The sequence below is a fragment of the Antechinus flavipes genome, chromosome 2 (assembly GCF_016432865.1).
Source record: "Antechinus flavipes isolate AdamAnt ecotype Samford, QLD, Australia chromosome 2, AdamAnt_v2, whole genome shotgun sequence".
NCBI classification, from domain to species: Eukaryota; Metazoa; Chordata; class Mammalia; order Dasyuromorphia; family Dasyuridae; genus Antechinus; species Antechinus flavipes.
This window is the reverse complement of record NC_067399.1, coordinates 292,246,484-292,272,708: the sequence shown is the minus strand read 5'-3', so window position 1 is coordinate 292,272,708 and position 26,225 is coordinate 292,246,484. Positions and strand designations below refer to the sequence as shown.

Genomic DNA, 26,225 nt, shown 5'->3' with positions numbered 1-26,225 from the left:
TTCTATTGAAAAAAAAATTCTAAAACATATATTTAAAAGTTAAGTTGTTTGCAACCCAAATGGGAAAATGATATCTCTAATTCTTGAGGACTGTAACTGTTATTGGGGCAGACAAATGGAACATCATATGAATAGAGAGTTGTGAATGGACTCTGATGCAATGATATCAAAGAAAAAGACATTAAGGGTTAAAAAAAAAGGATTACACTGGAAGAGGAAAGGGGAGGTATAATAGAAAAAATTAGATTACATGAAGAGGCACAAAAATCCTATTTTATTCCAGAGAAAGAAGGGAGGGGCATAAGCCTTGTCCAAAGCTTAATATTATCAGTTTTGGCTCTAAGAGGGAATAATTTAACCATTCAGTTGGGTATGGAAATTTATCTAATCTTAAGTAAGAGAAGAGGAAAGAAAAAAGAGGAGCTGGGTAAAAGAGAGAGCAGAAACACTAGGGAAAAAAAGATAAAGAGAAGGAGGGGTGGGAGATAGGAGATAAGTAGTGGATAGAATGGGTAACAAAAAAAACACTACTAAGGACATGGCAGAATGGGAGAACAAAAGGGCATATGGGGGAGAAAATAGGATGGAGGGAAATAAAGAGCTAGTGATCATAACTAGGAATGTGAATGGGATGAACTCTCCTATAAAACAGAAACATTTTAGAAAAAGAAATTGCAAAAGCCTTTAATGAACTCCCTAAGAAAAAATCTCCAGGGACAGATGGATTCACAAATGAATTCTACTAAACATTTGCAGAACATTTAATTCCAATTACTAAATAATCTATTTGGGAAAATAGGTAAATAAGGAGTACTGTAAAATTCCTTCTATGACACAAATACAGTACTGCTACCTAAACCAGGAAGAGCCAAAATAGATAAAGAAAAATAACAGAGTAATTTCTCTAATGAGTATCGATGCAAAATTTAAAATAAAATCTTAGTGAAGAGATTATAGCAGGATAATACACTATAACCAAATGGAATTTATACCAGGGATGCAGGGCTAGTTCAGTATCAGGAAAACTATTATCATAATTGACTACATCAATAACAAAACCAAGATAAATCATTTGATAATCTCAATAGATCCAGAAAAAAGCATTTGACAAAATATAGCATAAAAAATAGAGAACATAGGTATAAAGGAAGCTTTACTTAAAATAATAAGCAGTATCTATCTAAAACCCACAGCAAGCATTGTTTGTAATGGAGAAAAGCAGAAAGCATTCCCAGTAAGATCAGGGATAAAACAAGGATGTCTGTTGTCACTACTATTATTCAATGTACAAGACATGAAGGCTTTAGCAATAAGAAAAGAAAAAAAGAAATTAAAGGAATTAGCACAGGCAATGAGGAGATAAAACTATCACTTTTTGTAAAGGATATGATATACTTGGAGAATCTTAGAAAATTATCTAAAAACCTACTAAAAACAATTAACAGCTTTAGCAAAGTTGCTGCACATGAATCCACACAAAATCATTACCATTTCTATATTTTTATTGACAAAGCCCATCACCAAGACAGAGAAATTTCATTTAAAGTAACTGTAGAAAAAAATAAAATATTTGGGTATCTATCACTTTCAAGACAAACTCAGGAACTATATGAACACAATTACAAAACACTTCTTACACAAATATTGTCAGATCAAATCAAGTGGAAAAATATCGATTGCTCATGAGTAGGCCTAGACTAATATAATAAAAATGACAATTCTACCTAAATTGATCTACTTGTTCACTGCCATACCAATCAAACTGCCAAAAAAAACCTTAGAACTAGGAAAAAAGTAAAACCAGAAAAAATAATAAAATTTATCTGGAAGAACAAAAAATCAAGAATACCAAAGGAATTAATGGAAATAAATACAAAGGATGGTGCCTAGCAGGACCAGATCTAAAACTATATTATAAAGCAGCAGTCATCAAAACCATTTCCATTTGAAAATAAGAGTGGTGGATCAATGGAATTGATTAGATACACATGACACAATATTTAATTATATACAATAATCTAGGATTTGATAAACCCCCAAACTCCAATTTCTGGAATAAGAACTCACTGACAAAAATCAGAGCCAAAGGGAAAAACTATGGGAGACATTAAAAAAAAAAAACAGAAAAAAGAAATGAAACTAGCATGTGTTGATTTACAGTCAATCTCCATAGTTCTTTTTCTGGACACAGATGCTATTTCCTGTCTAAAATCTGTTAGGATTGCTTTGGATCATTGAAACACTGAAAAGAACCAAGTCTTTCATAGTTGATCATTGTACAATAACAGCATTACTATTATTGTGTACAATATATTTCTGGTTCTGCTTGGTTTTTTAGTTTTTTTTTTTTTTGTTGGTTTAGTTTTTGTTTTGTTTTGTTTTGTTTTGTTTTTTGCTGAGGCAATTGGGGTTAAATGACTTGCCCAGGATCACATAGCTAGGAAGTGTTAATTATCTGAGAAAAGATTTGAATTGAGTGGTTCTGCTTGTTTTGATTAGCATCAGCTGCTGTACAATTTCCAGTCATTTCTAAAAGCAGCTTTTCATCATTTTTTATAGAAGAATAACATTCCATTACCTTCATATAACACAACTAATTCAACCATTCACCAATTGATGAACATCTGCTCATTTTCCAATTCTTTGCTACCACAAAAAGAGCTGCTATAAACATTTTTGCATATGTGGGTCCCTTTTGCTTTTTTATGATCTTTTTGGAATACAAGCCCAGTAATGGCAATGTTGGGTCAAAGAGTATGCACAAAATTTATAGCCCTTTGGCTATAGTTCCAGATTGCTCTCTAGGATGGTTGGACCATTTTACAACTACACCAACAATGCATTAGTATCCCAGTTTTCCCACATCCCCTCCAATATTTATCATTATTTTTCCTGTCATCTTAGTCAATCTAAGAGGTGTGAGGTGGTACTTCAGAGTTGTTTTAATTTGCATTTCCCTAATCAATAGTGATTTAGAGCATTTTTATGTGACTAAAAATTGATGGCTTTAATTGTTCATTTTTTTGACCTTTGATCAATTGGGGAATAATTTATGTTCTTATAAATTTGACACAGTTCTTTATATATTTTAGAAATGAGACTTTCATCAGAGACACGGGCTATAAATTTTCTTCCTTCTCCAAATATCTAATTGATAAATTATCTCTTGCTCTCCTAATTTGTTTATGGCATCATTCTTTTTGCCCAAATCATGTACCCCTTTTGACCTTATTTTGGTATGGGGTGTGAGACTTAAATCTATGTCAACTTTCTGACATATTATTTTCCAGTTTTTCCATCAATTTCTGTCAAATAGTTCTTATTTGAGAAAATGGAGATTGGACATTTATCAAATACTAGATTACTATAGGCCTTGACTATTGTATAATATACAAATTAAAGGAATACATACAAGTTTTGTCTTAAAGGAAAAGTTTGGAGGAAAAGGAAAAGAAAGAAATATAAGATAAAATTATGCTAATGGGGGACCTCAACTTTTCCATCTCAGAACTAAATAAACCTGACCACAAAATAAATAACGAAAAAAGTTGAGAAGATAAATAGAATTGTAGAAAAGGTAGACATGACACACCTTTAGAAAAAATTGAATAGGAATAGAAACTAGAGAATAAAAAAAAAGATAACTTTTTCTTAGCTATACATGGCACTTTTACAAAAATTAGCCATATATTAAGGCATAAAAATATCATCATCAAATGTAGTAAAGTAGATTTTTTGGTGTGAAAGTCCTCTTTCATTAAATATCTATTTCCCCCTTGAAAGGATTATTCTTATTTTTTCTAGGTAGGTTATTCTTGGTTCTAATTCTACCTTTTTACCTTCTAGAATATGATATTTTAAGCCTTCTGATCTTTTAATGTGATAGGTGCTATATTTTGTGTTACCTTGACTGTATTTTATCATGTTATCATAGCTACATGATATTTTAATGTATTTTCTCACTGCTTTTGAAGTATGTTGATGTTTTAACAGGTGGCATATGTATTTAGTTAGTATATCAAAATATTATATGCACTGTCATGTGTTGCATAGGACTTATAGTCTGATATGTGAAGTTTTCTTGTATTGAGATTATATATTCTAATGTATCATGAGGGAGTCTTGAATTCAGGGATATACAAGTTATGATCTTTCAATTGTCTTATGTATGAAACATTATGTGTATGCATGTGACTTGCATCAAACCTTGCATCAAACTGTACCAGCTGGGCTCTGCTCTGTTTGTATGTTCACAGACATTTTAGTGCATCCTACATATCAGAACCTCTTAACCTGAAAGTCCATGCCCAATTAAAGGGTCAATGGATAGATTTCAGTGAGTTTATGAATTTTGTTGGGGAAAAAATACACTTCTATTTCTACCAAATGATCTTGTTATTGTATCCATTCTTATTTTATTTTTTAAAAGACAAGGCTTCTTTTTAAAAATTCTTCTCTCTTTTGCCTCTATTAGGATTAAGAACTTATACTCAATATGGAAAAATCAAAACAACAACTTTTGAAATATACTATGACCATGTAGGCATTGGAATTTTAGTCACTCTTAAAAGTAATACATATAATGGCGTAAATAAAGAGCCTCTGTTATCTACATCAGCACTAACATCGGTCAGTGATAATACATGTTGAAACTGCTCATTCTTTTAAAACAATGTTTAAAATCACTTCACAGTAGCACAGAACTAGCATGCCTTATAGATGTATTGTTATGCTGCCTTTCAGAAACACCAATTTTAAATTAGTATTGTCTCCATTAATGCATAGCACATAATGATGGTCTAATATACCATTTTTAAAGTTAGCACTTCCCTCTGATTCAAAAAACAAATGATTTCTTGACTAGAAAATGTACATGAGCCTTCAAGAAAATTGGGGGAAGTATGATCCTAATAAAACAAATCAAATTCAACTTGACTTCCTGAAATGGTTGATTCTCTCTTTCTGTTTCCGTGTGTGTGTGTGTAGGTATGTATATACATATATATATATATACATATGTATACATATTATAAATGCATATATATGGATATAGGCATATGTATACACAGTGCACACATATATACACATAATTAGGTATATGTTTTCATACTTATAGGTATATATCTATGTAGTGTCTATGTAGTGTAGAGTAGTCACTCTAAATACATAAAACAGAAGAGTGTGTGTGTGTGTGTGTGTGTGTGTGTATGTGTGTACATATTGTGTACAACTGTTTTATGGATCTAGAGTTATATAGATTGATGTCTCAATTTTTCCATCTGGTATTCCAAATATAGAGATAATCTTCGTGTTCCATGTATTTTCCAACCAAGGTAAATCAGTGATACAATACATACATTTTATTGTTTCTGACAAAATTCCAAGAATTCCATGTTATTGGCCCCAGCAACATTATTTGTCCTCTTGTTGGTTATGGAATAAAGCACATATCCTTAATATATGCATGCTTTTCAATTTTACTATCCTAACCCATATGTATTTCTTGTGAGATGACACTTTGTAACTATTAAAAGGCCCAAACTATCAACTGTCAATGTTTCATTTTCTGTATCCTTTCTACTTATTAGTGATTGGCAGAGAAAGAAGGCATTAGTATTGGGGGCTGGAATCAGGGGGCTGAATATTCTGAGTGGTATAAGTGAAAACAATTTCAAGGTGTTATAGTAATATGGCTAGCAGATTTTAATCAATAATGCACACAACAAACATTTATTAAGTCCCTGCTTTGTGCCAACTACTATGATAAGTGCAGAGAATACAAAAAAGTCAAGATAGTCCTTGCCTCAGGAACTTGCTGCCTTATGAAGGAGACAACATGCAAACAAATATATAGAAAGAAAGTGATATTCTGGACAAATGGGAAATAATCAACAGAGGGAATGTAGTAGAAATAAGGGTTGGGAAAATCCTCCTTTAAAAGGTGTCCTTTTAAATTAGGATTTAAAAAATCTAGAGAAGTCAGAGTTGAGGAGGGAAAACATTCAAAGCATGAAGGACAGACAAAGAAAAGATCCAGAAGATACCTAAAGTTAGAGTGACTTCTTTGTGGAACAGCTTGGAGGCCGACGTCACTAGACCAAAGAGTATGTGGTGGGGAGTAAGATGTAAAAAGATTGAAAAAAGAGATGAAAAAGAGCTTTGAATACCAAACAGAAAATTTTGTATTTGGTCCTGGTTGTAATAGGAGTCACTGGAATTTATTGTGTGGGAGATAGGAGTGACATGGTTGGATATGCATTTAAAAAAAATTGTCTTAGTAGATAAATGTAGATTGGATTGAAGGGAACTAAATGGAGTGAGAAGAGATTTGAGGCACACATACCCACGAGCAATAGTCTAGGCATGAGATGATGGGAGTTTATGCTAGAGTGATGGCATTTTCAAAAGGGAAAAGCAGGTGTATGTGAGATAAAATCAAAAGGTCTAGGTACAGGGTGGCTTGGTTCAGTCGTCCTGGAATAGTGTCTGCTTTTAACCCTAGAGAAGAGACAGTTCATGTGTGGGGTATATTCTCTAATGAGATTAACATTCGAATTGGAAGTTCTATGGGAAGTACTACTCGGTTATCTACCTCTAGAAGTCGGAATTGTCAGGGGATCAAATCTTGGGTAGTATACAAGTCAAATGAAAGATCTCCGTAGTCAGTGTATTTGTAGCTTCAGTATCATTGATGAACCATAGCTTTGACTGTGAGGTATGGATTAAAGATTTCATCTATTATATAAAGAATTGGATTTGGTGCATGAGAAATAGTGTATCCTAGACTGCAAGCCTGACACACTGGGAGGATGGTAGTGCCCTAGTGAATTTTATTTTGGATTTTTAAGCTAGTATATGGGCTCTGAGCTGTCTCTCCTAATATATCCAAGGTGATTGATCTTTTCAAGATAAATCACTGAATAAAATGATAGACCTGTAAGTTGGAAAACGTATTCTGAAAATATAAAGATTTTTTTCTATGTATTTATCAGCTATAGAAGAACAAAATTTGTTTTCTCATCTTAAAGTAGTAGAGAGACTCAATTACTTTTTCTCTACAAATTTCTCAGAGGAAGAATAGGATAGTTTGGGAACTGGATGTACTTTCTAAGCTCCTTTAGATATTAAAGCTGTTTTCACAGTTAATTTTATAAAATGTATGTGTGTTTAAAAATTGTCACTTAATTGTTTCAGACTAATAAACATACCAGAGCAAGTTGACCAACTTTTTTGCCATATCTGTGTTAAAAAATCTTAAAAGAGATTTTTGGGGAAGTAGAATGAAATATTTTTCCTCAGTCAATCACAGTCCCTTATATATAGGAGAAATCAGGAAGACCATACACACATGTGAGGTATCTATATATTTATATTAAAATAATGTAATAATTATTACTTGAAGAGAAAATAAATTTAAAGAATATTTTTCTGAATTAGCATAAAATTAGAAGTGTTAATGTTTTTTTATATTGAATAATAATTTGTATTTTTGTATTATTCAAACTCAAGAGAAAAATATTTAAATATGACATTTTAAAAATTCTCTTTCCAGATGGATGGAAATGTGGCATTTAATACTTCACTAGCTCCACAGTATCTCACTGAAACTGAAATTATCTTCTTTGCCTATGAACCCATTGCTGCCACTGGGAAATATGATATGGACTTGAGATTTAGCCATATTCATCTTGGAAAACAGTTAAGATCAAAGTATGTTATGATTTATTCCAGATAATTAAATTTTGTATTCTAAAGCTGAATGTTAGAACATTTTAGTTTAAATTAAGGCCTTTGAGATCTGTTTGATGAATATGAAGTTAAGAGAATCCATCACAGTCTTGGCTGATAAATAGTCACAGTAATATGATTAAAAGGCTAATGAAGAGATATGTTTAAATGAAATGTGAACTATAAGCCCTAAGACCTGAAGAGTAAATTGACAGAAAATAAATTGGCAATTCTAATACAGCTGATGATAGAATCAAAATATTTAAAAAAATGAGACAAGCGAGGATATTGGAACAAATCTATTAAGATTAAATCTAGATAAATATCTGGTATATCCAGCTCCTCAATCAACTTTGATGGAGAGATAGAACTAGATAACATTTTTTTTAACTGAAATTCTGATTTTTGTTGATTGCAAGGTCTATTTCTCATTTTTTGTTTCTTTCAAATTACAAGTGAAAACAATTTTAACAGTCTTTTAAAAAAATTGAGTTGCTAATCCTGTTTCATCTTCCCTTCCTCCCCCTCCTTTTTTCCCTGAGATGGCAAACACTTAGATATACATTAAAATGTACAATCCTGCAAAAAAAAAAATTTCCACATTGATCATGTGATGAAAGAAAACACAACCCCCCTCAAATGAACATGAAAAAATGTATAGTGAAAAATAGTATGCATCCATCTGCATTCAAACTCCATTAGTTCTTTCTCTGGAGGTGAATGGCAATTTTTCATGAGTCCTTAGAAATTGTCTTTAATCATTGTATTTCTGAGAATAGTTAAGTCATTTACAATTGATCATCAAACAATATTGCTGCTACTGTGCCTAGTGTTCTGGTACTGTTCATTTCACCCTATATCAGTTCATCACATTTATAAGCTTTCTCTTTTGCAGACTAATAACCTCCAAGGGCCACTTAATTACTTCTAACAAGTCAGAATTTTCAGACTCTTACCAATTACTCCTCTGGTGGTTCTTCCCTAAGTCAACAACTTTCCAGTAGTGTCCAAAACTGTACACAATAGCATCTTGTCATAGCAGAATGCAATTTTGTAAAGATTTCTATTTCTATTTCTGAGTGAAGACAGGTGTTTAACAAATGTATCCTATATTGGAAAAAGAAATACGATGAAATAGGCAATAATATTCTAATTTGGGGGCAAAATTGGCCCAATGGATAATGTACTGTTCAAATCCAGCCTTACAAATATACTAGCATGTGACCCTATGCAAATAACTTAAGTTTGATTTGCCTCAGTTCCTCAAATGTAAAAATGAGCTGAAAAAGAAAGTGGCAAACCACTTCAGTATTTTTTACCAAGAAAACTCCAAATAGGGTTTTGAAGAATTAGACTCAATTGAAAATAACAAATTTAATTTTTAATAGAATAATGTGATAATAAGTCTGCATTTCGGCAAGTGATTCAACAAAGTCTTTCAAAATATTCTTGTGGACCAAATAAAGAAAACTTTAAATTAAATCCGTGAAAGTTTGATCTCTTTATGAATAAGTAGGAGAGATGAGGTTACAAGTGTCAGGCTAATAAAATTGACAACAAAATCAGGACAGCCGACACACATAGACAACAGAAATGAGAACCAAGAAAATCAGTAGATGAGACAAATAGGCTAAATTTATTAAGATTGAATCTAATAGGAAAAAATATCAAGTTATAAATCTGGATTTTAAAAAAAATCAACTATACAATGAAGGAGAAAAAGCACTGTTAAAAGTTTAACTGAAAAAAAAAACCTGGGTGCTTTGAGCCTGTAATAATTGCTGTACCTTAAATATATAATGTGCTTTATAGACACACCCACACATGCACCCCATCCAAAACACATATTATTTAAAGCATGTTACTATTATTCCAACCATTGCATATATCATTTTCAGGTCTTTGATTGTAAATAGCAAAGTTACTGTTTTTTCCCTCCCAGATTGGTTCTTTTCTTAATAATTAAAAAAGGCCATCATTTATCTCAATTCTTACCTGCACCTTACCTTAGTCAAAGTGAGACCTGTTAAAGACCTTAACTTAAAAAGGTGATGTCTCCCACAACATCCAAAGCCATTTCTATCTATCTGGCCATTGATAGCTGATAGCTCTGAAGAAGAAAGCAAGACTGGGAACTTTGAACAGTCTTCCTTCACTGAAATCCAAATCACTTGCATGTCATGGCATCACCTCCCTGATGTGATGGTCCTTTTCAAGTATGAAGGAGAAGAAGCAATGAAACTGCTTGAGCTCTCCCAGTTTCCCTTGAAAAATATATGAAACCAAGTGTTTGAACAGAGTTTGATGGAATGAAATCACTTTTTCAGTTAGATTGATTGGAAGGACTTCACTGGGGTGAAAGGAATGTTCAGACCATCTCAGATGGAGTTTGGGAAATCCAGTGAGAGGGTCTTAAACTTAGCAGATCAGCAACTGAGACTCTTAGTCCTGGCTCAGTAGTGAAGTAGACTAGTGGGGCAGCCTCCAATCCCAGCTCAGAAGGGTAATTTTGGAAAAACAAGTTGTTTTCTGGAAAGAGCAGGAAAAGCAACCCCTGCTGCAAGCAAGCTAGCAAATACAAGGAACTCTTGTGCTCAAAGCCAAGATTCAGAGCTGCACAGGAAACTCAGTATAGCACCACTTTTACCTCAAGAGCAGAGCCCAATTTCAAAAATCACAGAAGAAATATAAAAAGAAAAGGAAAGAAAATGAGCAAGAAACAGAAAAGAACTTAGACTATAGAAAGCTACCACTATGTTGATAGGAAAGACCAAAGATGAAAACAAAATGTCCACAGAAGAAATCTTAGGAAAAAATATGAATTGGTCTGAAGAGCAAAGAGGCTTCATGGAAGTGCTCATTAAAAAATTTTTAAGTGGCAAATAAGAGTCATAGAAGAAAAATGAGAAAAGAAAGAAGATGTATGCAAGAGAGGGCTAACAGCTTGGAAAAGGAAGGCAATTCCTTAAAAAAAATACAATTGTCCAAATGCAAAAAAAAAAAAAAATTACTGAAGAAATCAGCACCTTGAAATGTAGAATTAAGTGGAAAGAGATACAAAAGCTAACTGAAGAAAATGACACATTAAAAACTAGAATAGATCAAATAGAAGATTCTATGAGACATCAAGAATCTGTCAAACAAATTAAAAAGGATGAAAAATGGAAGAAATATAAAATACTCCTTGGAAAACCACTCGACTTGTTAAATAGACCCAGGAGAGACAATTTAAAAATTATTGATCTATCTGAAGACCATGACTTAAAAAAAGAGTTTGGATAGCATTATTCAAGAGATCACCAAGGTAAACTGCCCTGATAGCCCTGAAAAGGATGGAGAAATACTCAATGAAAGAATTCATCAATCACCTTTAGAAAGAGATCCCACAAGAAAAACCCCAAGAAAAGTTATTGCAAAACTCCAGAACTATAATCTCAAGGAAATAATACTGCAAGCTACCAGACAAAAGCAATTCAAGTATTAAAGAGCAACAGTCAGGATTACCCAGGATCTGGCAGTGTCTATAATAAAGGATCAGAGGATCTGGAATACTATATTCCAGAAAGTAAAGGACCTGGGATTACTGCCAAGAATTGGATCTTCAATGAAGTAAGATTTTCAATCATTTCTATTGAAAAAAATCCACATAACTAAACAAAAGATTTGATCTTCACAAATAGGACTCAAGAGAAACATAGAAAGGTAAAAGGGGATACACACACACACACACACACACACACACACACACACATACACACACACACACACACACACACACATACACACACACACACACACACACACACACACACATATATATATAATTTTAAAGTTAAATTGTTTACATCCCTAGATAAAAAAAATGAGATCTATAACTCCTGAGAACTATATTGGGGCAGTTAGAGGGGGCATACTTGTACAGAGAGTGTGAATATGAATGGACTCTGATGTTATTTCAAAGAAAATAGACATTAAGAGGTGGAAAAAGGACTGTCCTGGGAGAAAAGGAAAGAGGAGGTATAACAGGACAAATTAGATCACATGAAGAGGCACAAAGGACTTATTACAATAGAGGGGAAAAAGGAGAGGGATGAGAATTATATGAAGCTTGTTCTCATCAGTTTTGCATCAAAGAAGGAATAATTCAATCATTCAATTGGGTACAGAAATTTATCTTACCCTATAAAGAAGTAGGAGGAGAAAAGAGAAAGAAAAGGAGGGGAGCAGCCGGATAGAAGAAAGGGAAGAAACTCTAGAAGGGAAAAGGAGTGAGGGAAGGTAAGGCAGGTAGAAGACAGGGTAAGCTAAAAAGGAAAGACTACTAAAGTACAGAATGAAAAGAAAGAACAAAAGTAAATGCAGGGGAGAAAATAGGATGAAAATAAATACAGTCCTAATAATCATAACTGTGAATGTGAATGAGATGAACTCTCCCATAAAATGGAAGTGAAGAGTAGATTGGAACTTAAAAAAAAAAACCCATAACATGTTGTTTACAAGAAATACATTTGAAACACAGAGATATAGGCAGAATAAGGATAAAAGGTTGGAACCAAATTTATTAAGCTTCAGCTGAAGCAAAAAAAAAACAAAACAAAACAATTTTGATCTCAGATAAAGCAAAAGGAAAACTACATATAAGTAAAAGAGATAAGGAAGGAAACTACATTTTGTTAAAGTGTACCATAAACAATGAAGGTAGTAATAATAGTAAATATAGTAAATGTATATGCACCAAGTGATAGAGCATCCAAATGCTGAGAGAAGATACTAAGCCAGTTATAGGAAGAAGTAGACAGCAAAATTAGATTAGTGTGGGATCTCAACCTTTCCCTCTCAGAATCAGACAGATCTAATCACAAAATAAACAAGAAATAAACTAAGGAGCTTAAGAGAATCCTAGAAAACTTAGATATGATAGATCTCTGGAGAAAATTGAAAAGGGACAGAAAGGAAGATACCTTTTTCTTGGGAGTACATGGCATCTACAGAAAAATGAATTAGGACAAAAAAATCTCATAATCAAATGCACAAAGACAGAAATAATTAATGCTTCCTTTTCAGAACATGATGAAATGAAAAATATATTCAATAAAGAGACAGGGAAAGATAGACTAAAAATCAATTGGAAATTAAATAATCTAATTCCAACTAATGAGTCACAGAAACAATTTCCTTCAAGAGAATAACAATAATGAGACAACATTTCAAAACCTATGGGATGCAGCCAAAGCAAATCTTAGGGGAAATTTTATATCTCTAAATAGTTGACATGAATTAAATTAGAGAAAGAGGAGATCAATGAATGGGGCATGCAACTAAAAAAGGTAGAAAAAGAACAAATTAACACCCCAGAAATTCCAAAACTCAAAGAAGAGATTAATAAAATTGAAATTAAGAAAACTACTAAACTAATAAAAACTGAGTTGCTTTTTGAAAAAATCAACAAAAAGATAAACTTTTCTTTATTTGTTTAGAAAAAAGAAAGAAAGAAAAAACCAAATAACCAGTATCAAAAACGAAATGGCCAAACAGCACCAATGAAAAATAAATTAAAATAATAATAATAAAGGCAACTATTTTGCCTACTTGTATACTAGAAAGTATGATGATTTAATCAAAATGGGTGAATATTTACAAAAATATAAATTACCCAGATTAACAGAAGATGAAATAAATTGCATAAATATTTTCCTTTTAGAAAAAAAAGAAATTGAAAAAGCTATCATTACAGTATTATTTAAATTATCTGAAAAATAGATAAAGAAGGAGTCCTGCCAAATTCCTTCAATGACACAAATATGGTACTGATACCTAAATCAGGAAGAGCCAAAACAGAGAAAGAAAATTACAGACCAATCTCCCTAAAGAATATTGATGCATAAATTTTAAAGAAAATGTTAGCAAAAAGATGACAGCAATTTAATACATTATGATGAAATATAATATGATGAAATTATGCCAGGCATTCAGGGCTGGTGCAAAATCAGGAAAACTATTGCTATAATTGACCATATCAATAACAAAACCAACAGAAATCATATAATAATTTCATTAGAAGCAGAAATTTTGCATCTGTGTACAAAACCAGCATCAATTCCTATTTAAAAAAAACTTGAGAACATAGAAATGGAGTTTCCCCTAAAATAATAAGCAGCATCTATCTAAAACTCAAAGCAAGCATTATTTGTAATAGAGAGACACTGGACACATTCCCAATAAGATCAAGGGTGAAACAAGGTTGCCCATCATCACCCCTATTATTTAACTTTGAAGTAGAAATCTTGTCTGTAGCAATAAGAAAACAAGAAATTAAAAGAATTAGAATAGGCAATGATTCATAAAGAAATGTCTATTAAAAAGTTAATACACATGAAAAAAGAATTGGGCATATTTGAAAAAAAAAAAAAAGAATGAAGGACAAATAACACCAACAGCAGTTTACATAAACATTTCCAAGGTTTTTCTGATACCTGCTTTCTTAAAGCATACTGTCTATCATTTCTTATAGCAGACGGAGTATTCCATCACAATTATAGACTACATGATCAACCATTCCCTAAGTGATAGGCATTCCCTTAATAACCAATTCTTGCAACAACCAAAAAAAGTTGGATTAATTTTTTTTTAATAAATAGGCCTTTTTTTTCCTATAGGATACCGACCTAGTAAGGTTATTATTCCTAGATAAAAGTTATGCACAGAACAGCCTTGTGGGGTTCAAATTGCTTTCCAGAATGGCTAGATAACTATACAATTACACCAAATATGTTAGTGTCCTGATTTAACCACAACCCTTCCAGTAGTTATAATTTTCCTTTTTTGTCATAATAGCCAATATAATGTGTGAGTTGTTACCTCAAAAATTTAAACAATAAATAATAAAATAAATTATTTTAATTTCTTTATCACCATAATGGATTTTTATTATAAGGTCAGGTTTTTTTTATAGTTTCATAATTTTTAGCTTATTTCTTTATTTCATAGCTGGGCTCTGCTCATCTTAAGGTAAGGATTCATTGACTTAATCCTTAGGCTTTGTTACACTGTGTTTTCATTGTTTTAAGTGTTTGTGAGTTTCAGTAATTCCATAGTGGTGTGATCTAGGGAGAGGTCATTAATGCTCTTCTGTTATCATCTTGGGTTTCTTATATCCTAGAACAGCAAGTGCTGGCATTCCTGTCTGCTCTGAAAGTTTGTATGGACAATTAAGTTGTCAAATATCATTCAATTCTGTGCCCAGAATCAGCTCAAGGTCCCTTATCTCTAGAGATTGTCTATGAATTGTGAGTTCCCAAAGACCTACTGTAGATGTTGCCACTGTCTATACTTGGGAATGGTCTCTACCACAGTTTCACAGATTTCTCCTATCAAGCTGCCTTGGACCAGAAAAATATCTTATTTCAATCTCTCTTTTTTTTTGTCTATGCTGCTTCAAAAAGAATTTGTTTTAACATATTATTTTAAGTCATTTGAAAGGGAATGTGGGGAAAACATAGCTGGAGTCCTAACTCTGTTCAGCCATCATAGCTCCACTTTTTAGTGCACATATTAATAACTGAAATTAATTATGTGCAGTATCTTTCAGCATGATAAGTGTATCTCTTTTAATCAAATCTATATTCACTTTTGCCTTACCTGAGATCAGATTTGCAACTCTTGATTTTTTTAACTTATTTGATTCACAATAGTTATTGGATCTAATTTTAACTAATATGAGACTTTATGGTGTATCTTGTAAGCAACATATTGTTGTATTCTGTTTTATATTCTAGTCTGCTAAGCTCTTTCATTTTGAGTAAATTTGTTTATTTCTCTACATTTTATAATCTTATACTGTTTTCTCTTCTCGATCTCCCATCTTTACAAAGAAAAGGATTCAAGAAAAAATGTATAGTCAGAAAAAATGCTCTTATGTTTGATATAGTTCACTCTTGCAGCCCCACTACTTTTCTCTTATCCTCATTCAGACCTCCAAACATAGGTTCTTGTGCTTACTTTTGAACCCTTCTACATAAGCATACCTCTGAAGTTAAATTTTGTGGATTAGTGTTATAGTGGCATAGATTAGGTACAAATTACACTGCAGTGAATGACTACAATAATCTATGATAGACCCAGCAATTTTGAACTATGTCCAAAAGTAAAACTCTGCATAGTCATTGATTCAGCAATACTGATAGCTAGCTTTTTATTATATATATATAAACATATTTGTCTAAAAGTATTTATAGCAATGGTTCTTTTGTGGTGACTAAGAATTGGAAATCAAAAAGATGTCCATCAATTAAGAATGGCTAAAAAAGCTGTGTTACATGCTTGTAATGGAATATTATTGTGCCATAAGAAACAATAAGCAGATTGATTTCAGAAAAACCTGGAAAGATTTAATGTGAATTGATGAACAAGAAGATGAATGAGCCAGGATAATGTTGTACACAGTAATAGCAATATTGTTTGATGAAAACCTGTGAATGACTTAGCGATTCTCAATACCACATTGATGCAAGACATTTTCAAGAGATTAAAGTTGAAATCTACCATCTGCCTCTAGAGAAAGAACTGATATTTGAATGAATTTGATTGAAGCATTCCATTTTTCACTTTATTTTTTTCTTTTATTAAAGACTTCTTATGTAAATTGATTAATATGGAAATATTTTACATAATTGCACATATATCAGCTATATCTGATTGCTTACTGCCTTAACTTTCCCCACTAATCCTTCCTATCCCTTCCCTGATTGAGGGACACCTTACACCATTCTACCTATTGACTTTGTCTGCTCCTGTGCCCTAACTTTTTGTTCTCTAGTGATATTTGAGATTTTGCTGATTATTTTAAAAAGTGATAATTTTGCAGCATAATCCCATTGTTTTTAGCATTCTAATTCACTCTTTTATATTATGACATTTTCATTTCTGAAAATAAAGTTTTAGATTACAAAAATCTATTACCAAATATTTCTTTTTCATGCATTTTGTAAAATTGCAGCATTTTAGGTCAAAATATAAAAACAGGCCACATGCAAAAATAAATCTAATTTAGTTCTTAGAGATTGATGGACAAGAGTGGGCTAGAGAAAAAAACAAAAATTTACTTACTATGTTCACATAGCTACCAGAATATTCTAACACAACCCACCTCCTTCAAACATTATATGGACACCTTTTGTGTTCTTAGAGATCTTGCTTAATTGTATCCCTTCCAATGACCTAAAAGAAAAAAAAATTAACTTTGTGTTTATGATCATTTAAATAACATGAAATTTATTTTTGTTTAGCTCAGCTGGGTTTGCTCACATAATGAAGATTATGAAACATGATCATCTAATAGGTTTTCCTACGTCAGCTTTTACAGAAGTGTTGAAACCTTTTAAAATGGAACTTACAATAGATAGTCCTTGTTTATGGAGTTTCATGATCATTGAAAAAGCTCGAGATCCATTTTATAGAATTAAGCTTCTTTTAAATGGTAAGTTTAGATTTAAGTATTCGATATTTGATAGCTGGAAAGTGAGAAGTTAACTTTTGGAAACGACATTAATATTGAGAAGTGAGTTTCAGAGTGGGTTCTGTGAATCGTTGGTTGACTACTAAAATCCAACAGGTATTTCATGGACTGAAATCTTTACTACTTAGGATTATTAGCTAAAGAATTGGAAATAACAAAATTGAACATGATATAGCTTCTTGAAGCCACAAGACACTAAAGTGAAAGGTGGACACCAAAGTGGATGAGTGGCCCTAAAAAGAGCTTGGCAAACTTTCTCACCAGAGGTGCTAGTTCCTTCCTGAACACTACATATATCCCAAATGTCCATATACAAATACAAAAAGAGACATAGATATAGATTTATGTATGTATACAAATAAAGAAGATGAACTTGAGACTCTAAAGCTATGAAGCACATTGCCTGGATAAGGATTTCTGATAATATAGATAGGATCTATGGAATGGATATAATTATGGAAGAATACATTGCATTCAAACAGAAAGGATTAAGTAAAGGGAGTGAGGAGGTGTCACATGTCATGAACACACCCTCAAGTGAAGAAATCTGGACAGCAGGTATAACCAGGCTTTGGTGCATGACCAACTCACCACATTGAGGCAATCTTGTGGGAAACACCAAACACTTGTTTCTGGAAGAAAACATTTCTGTATTCTCCTACCACATGAAACTTCTTTTCGTTGACACTGTAGTCAGATATGAATGTATCATTTTCATTTAAATCTAACTGATGGAGGCTTTTTTATTCTCTTTTGTATGGATCATCTCCAAAGTACAGGTATTCCTCATCCATGGCTTAAGCAACATTGTTACACGTAGTATAGAAGAGTAAACCAATAAATGCAATGACAAAGAAATGGAATAAAAGAGAAAATTTGGACTTAGTACAATTTGGTACTGTGTAATTGGTACACTATCATAAGTGACAGTTATTTGGTGCTCCTGGGAATTTGACTTTATGTTGTTCAATAATGCTTTCTTACAATATTTTATTTTTCCCAATTACATGTAAAATAATTTTTCCACTCATTTTAAACGTTTGAGTTCCAGATTGTCTCTCTTCTCTTCACATTGAGAAGACACATGTGAAGTTATGCTAAATATTTCTATAAAAGTCATGTTATGAAAGAAAATATAAATTTAATCCCCCAAAAAATCCTTAAGACAAATAAAGTTAAAAAAAGTATGTTTCAATAAGTTCTTTCTCTGGATATAGAGAGTATTTTTCATTTTAAGTCCTTCAGTGTATTCTTGGTTCATTGTATTTCTAAGAATAGTGAGGTCATTTTACAGCTGATTATACCACAACATTGCTATTATTTACCAGTACATTTCACTTTGCATGACCTCTTATAGGACTTTCCAGGTTTTTCTGAGAGCATTCTGCTCATCATTTCTTATAGAAAAATAGGTATAATTACATACCACAATTTATTTAGTCATTCCCCAATTGATGCACATCCTTTCAAATTCCTGAGAGAAGAGCTATTATAAATATTTTTGTGTCTATAGATCCTTTTCCCTTGTTGAAAAAGTCTCTTTTGAGATATAAGCCATTTAATGGTGGTATGTGAATGATATAGAATCCTTTGGGCATAGGTCATCTTTTGATCACTTATCAATTGTTGAATGAGTTATTTGACTCAGTTTCCTATACATTTGAAAAATGAGGCCTTCATCAGAGAAACTTGTTCCAAAATTCTTTTCAAAATTACTGTTGCTAATTATATTCAGCAACCGTTTATTTTGTTATTTTTCTCCTTTTACTCTGTTCCCTCATCAAAAGTGCTTTATATTTGACCACTCATATGGGGTAATATAGATTTCAATAACCATATTGTGTGTATGTTATGTTCTTGTTGAGTCAATTTTGATGATAGTAAGGTTCATTCACTCTCCTTTCTTTCCTCCTCTTTTCTTTCACTACAAAAATGTTTTCCCCTCTTTTTGTGGCAGATAATTTATGCAAATCCACTTTTCTCTTTTCTTTTCTCCCAATATACTCCCTTCTACTCTTTAATTTTGATTTTTTTATATTACTCTTTCATATTGAACTCACAACTGTCCCCTTTGTCTCCCTCTAACTGCCTAACAATGAGAAAATAAACAATCTATATTAAGTCTCTTATGATTTCCCTTTTCTGATTATCCCCTTATGCTTCTCCTGAGTTCTATATTTTGAAAGTCAAATTTTCTATTCAGCTCTGATCTTTTCATCAAATATAATTGAAAGTCCTTTAATTCATTGAATATTCATCCCCCATCCCCAAAGAATATACTTAGTTTCATTGGGTAGATGATTCTTAGTTGTAATCTTACTCCTTTGCTCTCCAGAATATCAAATTTTAAGTCTTCTGATTCGTTAATGTAGAAGCTGCTAAATTTTATCCTGACCGTGACTCCATAATACTTGAACTGTTTCTTTCTGAATGTTTTCAATATTTTCTCCTTTACCTGGGAGTTCTAGAATTCGACTATAATGTACCTGGATTTTTTTCAGAAGGTGATGGATGGAGTCTTTCAATTTCTAATATACCTACTGATTCTAGAATATCACATAATTTCTTGAAGATGTTATCTGGGCACTTTTTTGGTCATGGCTTTCAGGTAAACCAATAATTTTAAAATTATCTCTCCTGGATCTATTTTTCACATTTTTCTAGTGAGATATTCCACCTTGTTTTCTATTATTTCATTCTTTTGGTTTTGTTTTATTATTTCTTACAAAGTCATTAGCATCCATTTGCTTAAATTTAAATTTTAAGGAATGATTTTCCTCAGGGAGCTTTTATCTTTCCTTTTCCATTCAGCAACTTTTGCTTTTTAAGGTCTTCTTCTACTCATTAACTTTCTGTATTTTCTTTTACATCACTCTCATTTCTCTTCCCAACTTATCCTTTACTTCTCTTACTTGATTTTCAAAATCCCTTTTTAGCTTTTCCATGGCCTGAACCCAATTCTTATTTTTCTTGGAGGCTTCAGTTGTAGACTCTTTGATGTTGTTATCTTATTCTGAGTGGGTATTTTGATCTTCCTTATCATATGGTAACTTTCTGTAATCAGAATCTTTTTTATTCTTTGCTCATTTTCCCAATCTTTTATTTGGTTTTTAATCTTTTGTTAATGTAAGGCTCTGCTTCCAGGGTGAAGGATGCACTATCCCAAACTGCAGGGATTTTGTGCATCTGTTTTCAAAGATACTTCTAGGGATCCGCATTGTTAGCCAACATTGCTACTCAAATCGGAATATGGGCAAGGGAATAATGTTTTGCCTCAGAGCTAACAAAGAGACCCCTGTAGTCTTCTGAGCAGTTTTCATCTTCTTACCTTTGGGCCGAGCCCTCTAGAGGGAAGCTGCTACTGTTGCTTTCACTGCCACTACCATTGCTGCTGCTACCTGTTTGAATCAGTGGCTCCCAAAGCCCACTCCTTGTTTGCTGGACCTCCCCTCACACTCCAGTATTATCAGTTTCCTGATAACCTTCTAAGTTATTCTTGGCATTTGTGGGTTGAGAGATCTAGATTGCCATCTCAGATTTAAAGTATCCAATCCCTGCTCCTTGTTTGCTGGGGCCCAGGTTCAGTTGGCATGGCCTACACTGGGATTACATTTCCAGTCTTGTACAACCATTCTTGCTCACCTAAGTTGTCTTTTGCTGGAAAACTGTTACACTACATTGGTTTAGAGTCATTATTAAAAGATATTTGGAGGGGTTTGATGCAGAGCTTGGGTAAGTCCCAGCTTTTACTCCACCATTTTGGCTCTACCTCTTCAATAATACTTTTAAGAATAAAACTATCATAAAAGACACCATAACCATATTAAAATTATACATATAGGGGCAGCTAGGTGGTACAGTGGATAGAGTACTAGCCCTAAAGTCAGGAGGACCTGAGTTCAAAATCTGGTCTCAGACAATTAACTTGCTGTGTGACCTTGGTCAAGTCATTTAACCTCAATTTCCTTGGGGGGGGGAGGAATATATGTCAAATCTCAATATGACATGCTCCTTAAGAAGTGTCTTTTTTTAAAAAAAAATGATAATGATACACACTACAAAATAACTTTGAATAGTTGCATAATTTTTATATGAACCAGGTTTTGGGGGAAGACCTATTCTTTATAATGTCAAGCAGAAGGAAAAATTGAGAGCAGTGAGTGGAGGAAGAAGATTGAAGCTCAATAAATGATCAGAACTCACTATAATATAGAAGATTTAACATTATAGATGTCTAAATGGAATTAGCCCACTTGAGTAGTAAATTCCCAGTCACTGGAAAGGAGGATAAAAGATCATTTATTTGGAAAAGCATTGAGAACAATAATAAAATGGACATAGGTTTTGCCAACTGACTTTTATGATCCCTTTCTACTCAGGTTCTAGGGTAATGTATTAAGACTCTATTTTGGAACTTACAATTATGATATGAAATAATTTAGCCTCAGGTTTAGCCCATATTTATATGTGTAAAAGTATCTATCTACTCTTATAAAAATAATTTTTATATTTTCTTTAGATTTAGGAACCATGTTTTTATTTAGACGTTCTGACATTCTGAAGACTATAGTGATTCCTGGTTATAGCAGCTTCCTTCTTATTAAGTTCCCTGATTATAAGTCAGCTCTGGCTCTTGCTACAATGCCTACAAGAGTTCCTTTGAATAAGACTTTTAAAACTAATGAATGGTTTGTATATGACTTTTCAATGCAATTTGATTCTACATGGTCTATTTCTCCCACCATTTGTAACCATTGGATTCAACATGATGCTACCCAAACATCAAAAAGTATTGTTAAATACATGGATCTAGGGGCTTCCTACACTTTTAAAATTAAGATAATTCCAAAGATAAGTAAAGGTGAGCTTAATTCTTTTTCTTAAAATCTGTAAATAATAGCCAGAATATAAAGAGATATTTTCCTTTTCTTGAATGTGAAATGTGGTTTTGACATCTGAGATATTCTGTATTATAGTCACTATTTCAGAATCTAAAATTCCTCCCTCCTTATTTTCCTGAAAATTTGTCATTTCATTTGGTTATCTAATATTTGCAATCAACCAACTTAAAAACATAATTATGTTGGAATATATTTTTTTCTCAAAAAAGAATATATCTATAACTTTTTGGTATATTTGTCATTTCAAATACTTTGTGATCATAATTCTGTCAGTCTTCTTTTTTAATCAGTCAGAGACCTAAAAGACTTCTTCACAATACAGTATAATGGTATCCTCATTTTTAACAAGGAAGTACAATTATAAGCATAAAAGTAAATATCTTGGAAAGCAAATTTCCATGTATGACAAGTATCTTTCATTCCATACCTAGGTTACTGCATTTTAGTCAAGAGAGGCAAGATTTATTTCACTTAATTAATTAGTATTTATTATACTACTTATGTTTTTCAAATTTTGTTTCTCTTAAAATATTGCAATAGTTGTATAAATTTGTTGTGTCATATTCAAATGGAAACTGATCCCTACAGCCACATATTGACTTAGAAAATCACAATTTAATATTGTCTACATTATTTCTATTTTTCATTGATTTTGTTTAAAGTTTGCCAAATACATTTTAGTCTAGTCCACATAGCAATTGGAAGTTTTGCAGACTAAGAGTTAGATACTTATGATGTAAATTTTTTCCACCAGTTTTGCCTATTTCTATTTGTTTCACTTGCTATAAAATTTCTTGAATTTCTTTTAATTTTTCATATTCCTTCTTGTGGTATAATAATATTGCATATTTTGTACAACCATTTGCCAATTGATGAGCTTTACTTTGCTTCCAATTATTTACTAGCTCAATTTTTTAAAAGACATAAATATACATACACATTGAGCTAGTAAATAAATTGATATATGTACATATGTACAATATAATATAATAAAATAAATGTATACATACATATAAATGAAGTTTCTGCATTTCATTTCTTTGAAATACATTTTCCAATAGCATATGTAAAACATTTTTATGAGAACATTTTAGTGTTATAGAGCTTAAAAATAAAGTTTACTTAAAAATAGAATTATTGAACTACAAAGTCAAATGAATAATCAGAAGAAACTTTCATAAGGATGAACTGTTTAAATCCCAACCAAGGGGCAAGTAGGTGGTAGAACAGATAGAATAATAATGCTGGAGTCAAGAAGATCTGGATTCAAATCCATCCTCAGATACTTATTAGCTGTGTGAGACTCTGAGCAAATTATTCAGTCCCTGATTCCCTTCAAAAAAAATATACAAAAACATTCTAATCAAGACAAATTATGTTAAAGGAAATCTTGTTGAATTGTATTGTCATAAGAGGCCATTGAGTTAGACATTTTAGAAAAAGATATCAAAAAGTGTAAATAGTTTTCTTGATATAGAAATGTTTAAAAAAAGAAAGATAGAGGGAGGAAAAGACACATTAAGGAAAAAGATAGGGAAGCTTTTTAAGACACAGGTTGCTAAGTCAAATTTTATGCCAATATGGAAGAATTGTTAGGAATGTGCATCACTTGAATCTCACTTTCATTTCAACTGGTCAAAGGAACTAGAAATACACACAAATTGGATGTTGAAATATTGTAGTGTTCCTTCTATCAAAAACTATCTTTGCTATTTTAGAGTTAGCTGTGTTAACGTGGGCTCTGTAATGACTCTACCAGCCTGCCAGAATTACACAAGCCAATCAGAACGGTTTCTGAACATCCAAACTGCTTCACATACCACTGATTCTTTGTGGAAGAACCTAACAAAATTTGGAGACACCTGTGACAACATAAAAAACCAAACATAAAACCAATCTTGACAAAGGCAACCTTGAGTAGCAGCTATTGGCTCAAGACCTTGTGTAGGACTGTCTAAATATCCTGTTGTCTGACTTATTGTATCTATAGATGTTTTCTCCCTTACTTCTCCTGCTCCCCATCTGAAAACCTCTGGAAACTGTGTTACCTCATTCTTTTCCCATTCCTCTTTAAGCAACTGAGAACTCTATCTTCCCTTTGTTCCCTTGCAAGATCTCCTCTCTCTCCCATTCTATTTTTTCAAGCAATTTGCATCCTTGATAAGATTTTGTGCTCACTCTTCATAACCCTTTATTCAAAATATTTCCTCTAGAGCTTTAATTGTCCTCTCATATCTTCTTCCTTTTTTCCATTTCTCTTTTTTCTGAATTTGGAAATATTTTATAAAACAAATAAAAATACAATATAATTTAGTTAATGTTAATTTGTGGTTTTCTACATTTTTAATGTGGCTTGCACAAATTAGGTGCTATTTGAGTTTGACACCAAATATATGAGTCAACCTATCTGCTACTAGTGTACCTTTTCCCAGGTAGTTGTCCTATTTTGAGGAACCTGTGCCATATGACATATATAAGACATTCTGGCTGTAATTAAAATCTCTCTAATTATTTAAAACAGCTAATTAATATCAACACACCTTTCTTTTGTTGTGATCTCTTGAACTCCAATTCTACATTACCAACTGCCAATTGAACATTTCAATCTGCATCTTTTGATAATAATTTTTTATTTTTCAAAATACATGAAAAGATAGTTTTCAACATTCACCTCATAATTCACCTTTGTGTTCCAATTTTTTCTCTCTCCCTCCCTGCCTTCTTGCCTTTCAATACTTAGTCTGGAATCAACCTGAGAAGTCCAGATGATAAAGTTGCATTTTCTGGACCTTCTTCCCATCCATCTGCTAATTGGAATTGGGGTCTATGATCCCTTCTTCCCATCATCTTAGATAGAAAGGTACCCCTGGGGAGCATATGCTCTGGGGCCTGCCTCACTACTTCACTACCTAACTACTTCAAAATTAATCAAGTTAAAATTAAATAAATGTAGAGGTATAAAATACCTATCACACACCCAAAATGAAAATATGAATGGAGAGAGAAAAGAAAGAAAATTGAAAATAAATGAACGAATTGTCTCTAACTTTAGATTTTAACCAAAAAAAAATTGATTAGCCAAATAAGTAGTGTTTGGATAAACCTCTTTGCAATTGCTTTCCTTCAAATTAGACACACATTAACTTTGGTAGATTTAATTTTGAAATGCTATTCAACTGATGGCTAATCCCTTGAACAAATTCAGTACCTGGTGAATCGCGATTCTCTATTCCACAGGTGCACAGTTATTTCAAATGCCACATGTAGAAGTATTTGCTGGACGTCCTAATTTGATGGAGATAAAGTCTCTTGGCTATTGGGATGACACTGACAGTTACATAATTGAAATTACAACTATCAATAGATATTTACGACAAGTAAGATAAAATTTCCCCCATAACACGTTTTTAAAAACTCTTTTGTTTCATATGGCTATTTCACATTGGAGAAAAAGGTGCCAATACTTTTTTATCATGGAATACAAATCTCCCTTTTCTTGGTATATCCATTTCTAGACCCATTTCAGGCACTTATTTCTAACTCTATTTGTACAGATAGCTACATTTCTCCATTTTCTCTTTTTTTAGAGGTGATCTGTGAATCAGTTCCAGGGACATCTTAATGAGTAAGAAATCTAAGAAAAGATAGGGAATATTCAAACACAAACTAGAAGGACTGAGATCATTACTCTGGAGTCAGAGACCTAAGTGTAGGTATTGCTAGACAAGTGAAAAACATACCCTCTTGATAATGGGGGTTAGTACCTCATCAGCATTTAAAATTGGAGACAGACTTTTTTTGGTATGTGAGAAGAATAAAGTGAATTTCCATGGTTTTTCTCCTTGCACAACCTCAATAAATCTGAATTTCAAATTCAATATAATTTGTCATATCTAGGAAGCTCAGTGCATAGAACTAATCCTGGAGGGAAATCTGAGTGAAAATCATTTTTAGGCACTTAACTAGCTGTCATTTGGCTTTGTTTCTCCATTTACAAAATGAAAAAAATAGTAGCACTGACCTTGTAGGATAATTGTGAGAATCAAGCAATTTAAAATATATAACACCCTTTGGAAATTTTT

The 26,225-nt window shown here is 32.4% G+C and overlaps 1 protein-coding gene across 1 annotated transcript in view; it reads left to right on the top strand.

Moving 5' to 3' along the window:
* Window positions 1-26,225, top strand: part of LOC127546648 (cation channel sperm-associated auxiliary subunit beta-like) — a 161,285-nt gene that overhangs the window by 109,847 nt on the left and 25,213 nt on the right. Inside the window, 5 exon segments of the mRNA XM_051973660.1 lie at window positions 4,475-4,629; window positions 7,553-7,710; window positions 17,013-17,203; window positions 21,762-22,103; window positions 25,381-25,520. Coding sequence (XP_051829620.1) covers window positions 4,475-4,629; window positions 7,553-7,710; window positions 17,013-17,203; window positions 21,762-22,103; window positions 25,381-25,520 — 986 coding nt within the window.